The sequence below is a fragment of the Callithrix jacchus genome, chromosome 9 (genome assembly GCF_049354715.1).
Source record: "Callithrix jacchus isolate 240 chromosome 9, calJac240_pri, whole genome shotgun sequence".
NCBI classification, from domain to species: domain Eukaryota; kingdom Metazoa; phylum Chordata; class Mammalia; order Primates; family Cebidae; genus Callithrix; species Callithrix jacchus.
In genome coordinates this window covers 114,214,830-114,226,729 of record NC_133510.1, presented here as the reverse complement: position 1 = coordinate 114,226,729, position 11,900 = coordinate 114,214,830, and the positions used below count along the sequence as shown (strand labels likewise).

General features: G+C 49.0%; 1 protein-coding gene across 24 annotated transcripts in view; it reads right to left on the bottom strand.

Moving 5' to 3' along the window:
* Positions 1-4,291: 4,291 nt before the first annotated feature.
* The window catches only part of CUX2 (cut like homeobox 2), a 322,604-nt gene continuing 314,995 nt past the window's right edge, over positions 4,292-11,900 (bottom strand). For all 24 annotated transcript variants that reach the window (XM_054238864.2, XM_054238855.2, XM_078337275.1 and 21 more), the window contains one exon: positions 4,292-7,303. In XM_054238864.2, coding sequence (XP_054094839.2) covers positions 6,505-7,303 — 799 coding nt within the window. In that variant the 3' untranslated portion in view covers positions 4,292-6,504. The remainder of the gene's footprint in view (positions 7,304-11,900) is intronic.

Below are 11,900 nucleotides of genomic sequence, written 5' to 3'. Positions count from 1 at the left end.
ACAGTAGCTGTGGCTACTGTGGGGAAGTCAGCCGTCGTGTTGTGAGGACACTCAAGCAGCCCTGTGGAGAGGCCTACCTGGAGAACTGAAGCCCACAGCCAGCTTGGGGGCCATGGGAGTGTGCCATTTTGGAAGCAGATCCTCCAGTCCCAGAAAAGCCTTCAGATGACTGCAGCCTTGGGTGATGGCTTAACTGTAACCTCCTGAAAGACCTACCAGCCAGAATCATCCAGTTACACAATCCCCAAATTCCTATCCCATGAAGATTATGAGAGACTGTGAGAGATCAGTGCTTACTGTTTTAAGCCGCTCGATCTTGGCATCATTTGTTATGCAGTAATAGACAACTGGTAAAAGGGATGCTATGATCAAATCCATTTCCCAGTTAAGGAAACTGAGTTTCATGGAATGGCTCTAGGATTGCCTGATAGTGGAGATTCAAACCCAGGCCAGGCTAAGTTCAAAGCCTGTGCTTTCACAACTATACCCTAGGAGGCTGGAGAAGGTCATGGATCAGCCAAGAGCGCAACTGTTTCTCCCTCTCATTGTGTGCAGGTAGGGAAACAGACCTGGAGTGAGGAGTCACCATTGCTAAAGTCACCTGGTTGGCCTCTCTGGGTGGCCTTCCCTGCCCCAGGGCCCCTGCTCTTGGGATTGGGAGTGCACTCAGTGTCCCAGGTACTTGCAAAGGCAGTCTGGTTTCCACAGCGGCACAACCTGGAGCCTTGGCTGTGGGGAGCTAGGGCTTTAGAATGACCACATCAAGGGCCAGTCAGCTAGGGAGGGCTTGGTTTTGTGCATTCTCTAGGAGGTGATGGGATGTGGGGCTGCCTGGCTGGTGGGAGGAGCTAAACTAGGAGAGGGAGGAAGGCATGGAGGCTGAGGCTCAGGGCCTGTGCTCCTCGGTAATCTGCCTTCTCCCCAGGCAGATGTGACCTCCTAACCTCCTCAAAGGCTAGACTGACAGCAACCCCCTGCCTCACACCCTCCATGGCTCCCCAGTGCCCTCAGGAGAAAGGCATATTTCCTGCCATGCCCCAAGGTGCTTCACAATCTGATCTCATCCCTCTTCCTCCCTGCCGCCCTACCTCAACTTCCAGCCTCCTTTGAGCTTCTTTCTCCCAGGTTCTTATCCCGGTCCCACCTCTTGCCTGTGGTTCCTTCTGTACTCCTCCTCTACTTCTCCTTTCTAACTCTTTCAAGCATCAGCTGGGATGCCCCCTCCTCTAGGAAGCCTTCCTGGACCCCACTACTTGTGCCCTCATGGCCTCCTGTGTTTCCTCCATCCAAGCTCTGAGCACACAGTAGGTACTCAATAAATGCTTATAGCACTGAGAAGACAGTAGGTACTCAATAAATACTGAGTAGCTGGATGAACTGTTGCCCGGTGGCTCCTAGCTGGGCTCTCCACTCTCCTCTGTGCCCCAATCCAAACCTGCCTCCTCCTGGAGGCTATCCTGGCCTTCTCATTGCTCTCCAGCCCCTGTACTTTCCCGCAGCCCCCGGTGCAGAATTCCACATCTTTGCTGCACTGTTGCTGCATGTTTCATGCCAGGGCAGTGGTGGCAGACACCCTGTCCACGCCAAAGCTGATGACCCAGACCACGCTTCAGTCTCTGAGGCCCACAGGCACCTATTCCCTCGGGTTCTTGGGTGGCTTGCGCGGTGCCAGACTCCACTCCTGCCTGCCTGCTCCCACAGGGGGCCGCACCCTGGCGGTTTCTGACTTCTGACATTCTCAGGAGCTGTGAACCAGTAAGGGTCCGAAAGGGCAGTCTTTGGTTTTACTTAATTTGAATTTTTACAACCACCTTATGAGCAAGATGCCATTACTGTGGTCTCCACTTCATGGCTGGGAAACTGAGGCCTTTGCCCAAGGTCACACAGCTCTAAGAGGTGGAGCCAGAGTTTTGAAACCCTGCCATCTGGCTCTTGACTCCCATGTTCCTCCCCAGCTCTGAGGATAGGCCATCCATCTGCATGAAATGTCACCCAAAACGAGCTTCTCAGGAGCACCAGGGCTGATGGGGGCCTGGCCCTGACCTGCTGCCCCCCACCCCCACCACTCCGTGATGGGGTGCCAGGCATCCCAGCGGGCTGTCCTTCTGGGCTTGGAGCAGTTAGTTATCCCAACTGAGGTGGGGGTAACTGTTCAACTCTCCCTGGAAGGACATATGGAAAAACTGGGGCAATTGGAAGTTTCCAGACAAAGGGAAAAACGCTGTCTTGGGACAGCCACATGGCTGGGCTCACGGGTGAGTAATGTTTAGTGCTACTTCAGGGACTCTCCTGACATAGGTCACAAAATCCCCTCCTGCAGCCTGATCCCAAGGTACAAACAGACTCACTATCATGGGCTGGAAGAACCTACCCCCTACTTACAATAACAATAACTAATAGTTACTGAGGTTTTCTTTTTTCTTTTTTTTTGAAACAGAGTCTTGCTCTGTTGCTCTGTTGCTCATGCTGAAGTGCAATGGCACCATCTTGGCTCACTGCAACCTCCACCTCCCAGGTTCAAGTGATTCTCCTGCCTCAGCCTCCTGAGTAGCTGGAATTACAGGCATGCGCCACCACACTCGGCTAATTTTTGTATTTTTAGTAGAGATGGGGTTTCACCATGTTGGTCAGGCTGATCTCGAACTCCTGACTTCGTGATCTACCTGCCTTGGCCCCACAAACTGCTGGGATTGCAGGTGTGAGCTACCGCACCCGGACCCGAGTTTTTCTTAATAGTCTCACTCTGCCACCCAGGGTGGAATGCAGTGGCTCAAGCTTGGCTCACTACAGCCTCTACCTTCTGGGTTTAAGCAATTCTCGTGCCTCAACCTCCTAAGTAGCTGGGACTACAGGCGCCCACTACCACGCTCAGCTAATTTTTGTATTTAGTTATTGAGTTCTTACTGCCACACAGTTTTATGCATATGCACGTATATTCTTCACAATGACTTTCTGAGCTGGCTGCTGTGATACCCCCATTTTGCAGATGAGGAAACTGAGGCCCTAGTTATACACCTAGGAAAGGGGTGATGCTACGGTGGTCAACAGGAAGCCCCTCTTGGCATTTTCCCATCGGGGCTGGGGGCACTAATCATTCACACACTGTACAGAGGTGGGTGCAGCTTGCAAACTGGTTCACGCTCTGGTTTAGGGGTATGGTGCAATTCTGACTCCTTATATCAAGCCCTGGAGTCTGACCAGCTTCCACCCTGCTGCAGGCTGGTCCACAAGGGACACTTGCCAACCCAGATGCACACAGGGCCCAGGCAGGTGGGACAGCTGAGGGCTGAAGCAAATCATGGGCTTGTGCCCTGTTTAAAGGCGGCGAGCCCTCATCTGGCTGTTGTCACACTGGAAGGTGGGCCCAGTGTGGCAGAGATGGTAACTCTTTTCCAGAGAAGCTGGTAATCATGCTTTTTATGGGACATGCCCCCACGTTTTAATGTTGGCAATTGATTTTTTTTTTTTTTTTTGAGACGGAGTTTCGCTCTTGTCACCCAGGCTGGAGTGCAATGGCGCGATCTCGGCTCACCGCAACCTCCGCCTCCTGGGTTCAGGCAATTCTCCTGCCTCAGCCTCCCGAGTAGCTGGGATTACAGGCACGCGCCGCCATGCCCAGCTAATTTTTTGTATCTGTAGTAGAGACGGGGTTTCACCATGTTGACCAGGATGGTCTCCATCTCTTAACCTCGTGATCCACCCCCTCGGCCTCCCAAAGTGCTGGGATTACAGGCTTGAGCCACCGCGCCCGGCCGGCAATTGATTTTTTTAGAGAGGAGGGTCTCACGGTGTTGCTCAGGGTGGTCTGAAACTCCTGGCCTCAAGTGATCCTCCCACCTCAGCCTCCTAAACTGCTGGGATTACAGATATGAGCCACTGCTGGGATTACAGATATTTGCCAACATGCTCAGCCAATGTTGGCAATTTAGACATTGGCTTAATTTTGTCTTTTCTTTTTTTAGAGACAGAGTCTCTCTCTGTTGTCTGTGCTGGAATGCAGTGGCAGTCATAGCTCACTGCAGCCTCAAATTCCTGGGCTCAAGCAATCCTCCCATCTCAGCTACCCAAAGCACTAGGATTATAGGTGTGAGCCATTGTACCTTAAAAACTAGTTTCAAAAAATACCATTCTGGGAAACATCTCTGAGGGCCAGATCTGACCTCCAGTTTGCCCCAGTTTTTCCATATGTCCTTCCAGGGAGTTGAACAGTTACCCCCACCTCAGTTAGGATAACTAACTTCTCCAAGCCCAGAACTCCTAGCTCCAGAACAAAGCAGCAAGACACCCAGAATTATTATACAATTCTGTATTTAGCGACTTGTTTACAGAACATGTTCCTTTTTTTTTAAATTTTAAACAAAGTTCATCAATCTCTCATAGAAATGGTGTGTGTGTGTGTGTGTGTGTGTGTGTGTGTGTCAACCGTTACAGGACGTGAACCTGACAAAGTTGTTCACGGGTCCGCTAGCTTTAAGTGAAACAGGATTTCTGTGTTCAAAAGACTATACTAAGTGCTTAATCAAATCCCGTCACACTAAAGCCAAATTTAGTTCTCTAGGAATCGAAGTCTGCGTATAAGCCTGGATTTCAATGCTATGTTGGTTTCAACAGTAAAAAGTCGTGTGTTCCCCCATGGTTGTCTTAATTGCAACAGGGTGGTGGTGGCAAAAAGGAGATGGTTCCTTTGTTCCAGATTTGATTACTCTGAAAATTGGTCACTGTTTCCTATTGTCAAAATATAAAAATACCTTCATCTGGATAAAAATGTATACAGTGGAAAACTCTTCAATGCATAGCCTGGGTGTATGGAAAAGGTTTTCCTTCAGGGTTTGTGTTTTGTTGACTGTTTGGGGTGGAGACTGCAGCCTGGGCTGGGTGTGAGAGTTGGGATTTCTGGAATGGTCCTTAATCTGTACCTTCCAGTTGCCGAGTTTTGCCCATATGGTTTCGAATTGTTAGCTGCATCTTTGAAACCTCCATCGGCCATCTCTCTCGCTGGCATTACATCAGCACTGATTACGGTCTTTTCATCTGCATTCTGGGGAGTCACCCAATTCAGCCTTCCCACAGGCAGTTTGAAAAAGGGAGAGAGATTCAATAACCAATATGGTGGCTGTTCCATCCAAATTGGGAACTCTCACCCTAGAAACCATGCCAAAGATGCTGGAAGAAGGGCTCCTCTGAGTCGGAGGTTGAGTCTCTGCTCCCCAACAGGTCATGCGTTGGACGGTAGGAGGGTAGATTTGGAGGCTGGGATATGGTGAACATGCTGCGATGAACTTGGCCTTCCAGAGTTCTGCATGGACTTGGAGTTGCAGATACCTTCCAGAAACAGCACCAGGGTCAACTTGAGAAAGAAGATGGTGAGAAGGGGAGCTGGGGTCTCTCGTTTGATGAATCTACTTTTTGGCGCTGGTTACTAAGCTTCAGTGGTCATGGGATGACCAACACAGTCACTTTTGGAAAACACCAAGAGGGGAAGATGGTGGCCACAGTCTTGCTCTGGAATACCCACACTCCTACAAGTGGGGAAACTTCTGGGTTGTGCCCATGGTTCACATGGGGAAATGGGGTTGCTCTGGCTCAAACGCCACTCTTCTGGCACCCACCCCATGCCCACCTTTCCAAAGGATCTGGAAACGCTTCTTGCCTATAGACGGACAAGTTGGATGTCTGACCTCCATGGCATCACAGGTGTCTAACTAGTGAGACCTGTGTGAGCAGTTTGTTTTGTAACATGCTACATCTCGTATAGGACGGTTGGGCTACAGCCCACAGCTCTACAACATTTACAATGGCACGGGGCATTCTGTGTTATCAAGGTTGCAAAACAGACCACCAGAATGAAACACATCCTCAACGGCATCGAGCTTTTCGTTTAGAGTCTTTTGGACTTTCTCTTTTTAGCACAGTTTCTGGAAGGGCAGTAGCAATGTGCTGTGTCTCACAGACAGATGTGGGAAAAACCGTGGTTCAAAGGTTATATAAATTTTGGTCAGTCTTATAGTGTTTTGTGATGGCTTTGAACAATTGTCTTCTTTTAATCTCATCTAGTGGCAAAAACGACACAACTTCAGTGTATACTTCGCAACAGTTGTGACAGCATCCTGATTTTATAACTCTCTGTAATATCAAAACAGCATCAGCTGGGATAAATTCCAAAGGATCCTTTATTAAAATATCTAAAAGAGGTCTATAAATATTTATTTTTCTAAAAGAGTTTGGAGTTTTCAGGTGAATATGTGGTGCCATTTTGCTTCTGCCTCCTGCAGAGGGGTCAGGGCAGAGAAGAGGGGCAGGGGTGCCCAAGTGGAGGCAATGGCATTTGACCCACCTGCTCACACAACTTCATAGAACTAGGATTACAACAAAAAACGTAAACGGCATAACATTGCTGTCCACATTTTGATGGTTAAGTTCCTCCATCCCCTACCCCACCCTGTTGAGGAGAGTGAGAGAAGGAAGGTAGTTACTAGGGTATGTCCCTTGCCCCTCACCCTGCCTTCAGAACTCCCACTCCAGGGCCTCCTCCCGATTGGCAGCCCGTTCTAGTCGGTAAATGATGCTGTTCAGGTTGGCCATCTTCTCGTGCCGCCGCTGCAAGTTGGGGTTCACCTTGGCATTGGGGTGCAAGGCTCCAGCCATGTCGGCAGTGGGGCTGGCACTCGGCACTTTGGCAGGGGGTGCGCCAGGTGGGGATGGGGAGATGGGAGCTGAGGAGGAGGGGACAGGTGACACAGACATCATGAGGCCTGGCGAGGAGGCGGCTGAGGGTGAGTTCAGTGACACCTCCAGGCTGCAGCGTGAGGACTCCGAGGCTGATTTAAAACTTAGAGGGTCTGGGTGAAGCCGCTCCCCGGCCTCACTCTCCTGTGGGGGATGAAGTGAGGGAGAGTCTGGGATGGGTCCACCTGGAAGGAGGGGCCCAGGAGCCACTTTTTGTAGTCTGTCATTACCCAGAGGGTCAGGATGCTCCTCTTTGGGCGGACCTTGACCTTTGTCTGGCTCCCCTAAGTCTTGGGGCTGGCTTCCTGCCTCTTCCTCGGTGTCCTCTGTCTGTTCCTGCTTGATCCTCACTTGGGCCTTGTCCTGGGTGGTTAGGGTTGTGCTGTTCTCCTCAGGGCCCTCCTGAAGCTCCAGTTCCTTCACGGTCGGCTTCTGATCCTCAGTCTCAGAGTCAGGGCTCTGTGGGGTGGGGTCCGGGTGGGAGTGGCCTGGTGGTAGGATTCCAGGACCCCCACTTGGGTCAAGGTCTGGCTCATCCTGGGTCCCCTCCACCAACATCTCCCGGCGCATCCGGGACCTGGGGCAGAGATGGTGGTGAGCCTGGAACTGGACAGGGGACCCCCAAACCCTGGACTTCATCTGCATACATGGCATTTTGACCCCACCCAGTGCCCTGGGGCTCTCTAAGCACTAAGCTTCCATACATGCACCATCTTACTACTCTTCTCAACAGCACCACAAGGTGGGTGCTATTATTATCCCCACTTCACAGGAAACAAGGCTCAGAGATGTTAAGTGACTTGCCCCAGGTCACTAGTAAGTGGCAGAGCTGGGACTTGAACTCATGACTGCTGAATCCCAAAGCTCATGACCTAAACCTTTGCTGGGCAACACTGCAGTCATTGGCCATACAGAGCTCTCGAGTACTTGACATGAGACTAGCCCAGACTGACATGTGCTGTAAGGGTACGATATACACTGGTTTTCAGCCTTAATACAAAACAAAGTGAAAGATCTCATTAATAATGTTTACATTGGGCTAAATTGAATAAATGATTATGATTTTATCTTGTTTGTTTTTTGAGACAGTCTCACTCTGTCACTCAAGCTGGAGTGCAGTAGTGAGATCTTGGCTCATCGAAAACTCTGCCTCCTGGGTTCAGCAATTCTCCTGCCTCAGCTTCCTGCATAGCTGGGATTACAGGCACGCACCACAGTGACTGGCTAATTTTTGTATTTTTATTTAGAGACACGGTTTTGCTGTTGGCCAGGCTGGTCTCAAATTCCTGACTTCAGATGACCTACCCAACTCGACCTCCCAAAGTGCTGGGATTACAGGCTTGAGCCACTGGGCCCAACCCCAATTATTTTCTTTCTTTCTATCTATCTTATCTTACCTTATATCTGCCTATCTATCTGTCTATCTATTGATGGGATTTTACCATGTTGGCCAGGCTGGTCTCCTGACCTCTGTGATCCGCCCACCTGAGCTTCCCAAAGTGCTGGTATTACAGGCATGAGCCACCATGCCCAGCCGACCCCAATTATTTTCTTATAGCAAATGAGGTCAAGAAATTTTAAATAACTTGTCCAAGGTCATAGAGCAACAGGGGTTTTGTTAGCACATTCAGTGCTGTGGCTCCCTGGCTGTTTATGTTAACAATAAATTACACTAACATAACTATTAGCAGCTCTAAATTAGAGTTACAAACATAATAATGGGTGCTTATCATGTGTTGGGCACTAGGCTAGGCACTTTTTGCTGTTTTCTTTCTTTTTTTTTTTTTTTGAGACAGAGTCTTGCTCTGTTGCCCAGGCTGGAGTACAGTGGCGCAACCTCGGCCTACTGCAACCTCTGCCTCCTGAGTTCAAGTGATTCTACTGCCTCAGACTCCCGAGCAGCTGGGATTACAGGCCTGCACCACCATGTCTGGCTTATTTTTGTATTTTTAGTAGAGTTGGGTATTCACCATGTTGGTCAGGCTGGTCTTCAACTCCTGACCGCAAGTGATCCACCAGCCTCGGCCTCCCACAGCGCTGGGATTACAGGTGGGAACCATGGCGCCTGGCCTGTTTATTTCATTTTCTATTAGGTTGATGCAAAAGTAATAGTAATTGCATTTTCTGCTATTTTTTTTCTTTTTTTGTGTGTGACTTTTTAAAATGGCAAAACCATTTTTTTTTTTGGAGATGAAATATTTCTCTGTCGCCCAGGCTGGAGTACAGTGGTGCAATCTTGGCTCACATCAACCTCTGCCTCCCGGGTTCAAGCGATTCTCTTGCCTCAGTTTCCTAAGTAGCTGGGATTACAGGCACACACCATCATGCCCGGCTAGTCTTGTACTTTTAGTAGAGTACAAAAAATTTTTTAAATGGCAAATCCTTTAAAATGAATCAAGAAACATTTTTTTAAAAAAATGGCAAAACCCAGCTGGGTGTGGTGGCTCATGCCTATAATACCAACACTTTGGGAGGCCAAGGGAGGCGGATCGCTTGAGGTCAGGAGTTCTAGACTACTCTGGCCAACATGGCAAAAGCCCATCTCTACTATAGCCCTGAGTTATAATTTATTATTTTGAGAGTAGAATTCTCTCTTCTCCTTTGTGCAAACTCCTATTCATCCCTCAAAACCCATGTCAAATAGCACTTCTGTAAAGTCCTCCCCAGGCAAAATTCCCTTTTCCCTTGGCCCCTTATTCCTTCCTGTTTCACAGCACTTACTAGATTACAGTGAAATGTTCTGTTTTATGACTGTAAGGTCCTTAAGGGCAGGGATTAGTTCACTGCGCATACATTAGAAACGTTTATTTAATGAATATGTTGGATAATAATGGGGTGCTCAGTTCCTGTGGGGAATCAGAGAGGAGAAGATGTCCCCATATCCTGCAGGGATGGAAGGAAATGAGAAGGCTTTAAGGACCTATGTCATTTGCTATTTGGGAAGCTCTGGTCTGAGCTGGATGATAAACCATATTTTATTTTATTTTACTTATTTGTTTTTTTTGAGACAGAGTCTCATTCTGTCACCTAGGCAGTGGCATGATCTTGGCTCACTGCAACCTCCACATTCTGGATTCAAGTGATTCTCCTGCCTAAGCCTCCTGAGTGCTGGAATTACAGGTGCCTGCCACCACACCTGGCTAACTTCTGTATTTTCAGTAGAGACAGGGTTTTATCATTTTGGCCACGCTTGTCTGGAGCTCCTGACATCAGGTGATCTGCCTGCCTCAGCCTCCCAAAGTACTGTGATTATAAGTGTGAGCCACTGCACCTGGCCAAAACCATATTTTATAATGCATTTATATGCATTTCATTTGACCCATAATGATTATTATTATTATTCGACCCATAATCATGCATTGGGGGATAGGTATTAGGTTCCTCATCTATAAAATAAGGGTGAGACTTGGAGAAGTAAAATGACTTGCCCAAGGCCGTACAGCAGAGGTGGGGCTTGAAATCAGGTCTATGGGACCCTGGTGCCTGGGAGAGAGAAGATGCTGCGTTGCTCCTCCCACCAGTCTCCTCTTTCCTAGCTCTCCCTTGGGGATCGAAACATTCTCTCCCCCTGGAATGGATGAGTGGATTTTCTTTTCTGGTACCACGTGGGCACCAGAGACTTTTCCTATTTAGGAAGCTTGGCAGGGGCAGGGGTAGGGTGTTTCTCAGAGATGGTCCCTGAAATCCCCCTGTCAAATGGGGGATTTTTTACAGGGGTCCCTTCAGAGCTAACCCTGAGACTAAACTCCTAGGAAGTTCAACCTCATTAACCTCTGCAGGCTAATGACTTATAAGTCCAGGGAGTGAAGAGTGGGAAGAGCTATGGAAAGAAGCAGCCATTGAAGTAGGAATCACCCACTCCCTGAGGTGGTGGAGCCTGAAGAGGATAGCAGGGTTTTTTTTTTTGGTTTCAGGGGTGGGAGGGGCCGGGAGCCCCAAATCAGGAATCTAGCCTGAGGCTTAATTGTCAGGGTTCCTCAGGTCTGTACCCCCAAATACCCTTCCCTGTCCCTTCTTTGAGTCAGATGCAAGGCCAACAGGGTGAAGTAATAAAAAAAAAAATAATGATAACAATCACATCAATAGGTACCACATACTATGTGCTGGGTATTTTTTTTTTTTTTTTTAAGACAGCCTCACTCTGTTGCCCAGGCTGGAGTACACTGGCGCAATCTCAGCTCACTGCAACCGCCGCCTCCCAGGTTCAAGTGATTCTCCCGCCTCAGCCCCCTAAGTAGTTGGGACTACAGGCATATACTACCATGCCTGGCTAATTTTTGTATTTTTAGTAGAGATGGGGTTTCATCATGTTTCCCAGGCTGATCTCAAACTCCTGACTTCAGGTGATCCACCCACCTCAGCCTCCCAAATTGCTGGGATTACAGGTGGGAGCCACCAGGCCCAGCCTACATGCTAGGTATTTTATGTAACTATGTTAGTCTATCAAATCCTCTGTGCAATTCTATGAAGTAGATCCTGCTATTGTCCTCCCCATTTTACAGGTTAGAAGACTGAGGCGCAGGGATGTGAAGATGGTGCCACATCTGAAAGTGACAGAGCTGGGATTTCTTCCATGTTTGCCTGTGTTTTAAATTTTTTTTTTTTTTTTTTGAGATGGAGGCCCACTCTCACCCAGGCTGGAGTGCAGTGGCATAATCTTGGCTTACTGCAACCTCCGCCTCCTGGGTTCGAGTGATTTTCCTACCTCAGCCTCCCAGGTAGCTGGAATTACAGGTGTGCACCACCACGCCTGGCTATTTTTTGTATTTTTTTTTGAGACAGAGTCTTGCTCTGTTGCCAGGCGCCAGGCTGCAGTGCAGTGGCACAATCTCGGCTCATTGCAACCTCCACCTCCCGGGTTCAGGCAATTCTCCTGCCTCAGCCTCCCAAGTAGCTGGGACTACAGGCGCACGCCACCACACCCAGCTAAGTTTTGTATTTTTAGTAGAGACGGGGTTTCACCATGTTGGCCAGGGTGGTCTCGATCTCTTGACCTGGTGATCCACCCACCTCAGCCTCCCAAAGTGCTGGGATTACAGGCTTGAGCCACCGCGCCCGGCTATTTTTTGTATTTTTAATAGAGACAGAATTTCACCATGTTGGCCAGGCTGGTCTCAAACTCCTGACCTCAGGTAATCTGCCCACGTTGGCCTCCTTTTTTTTTTGTTGTTTTT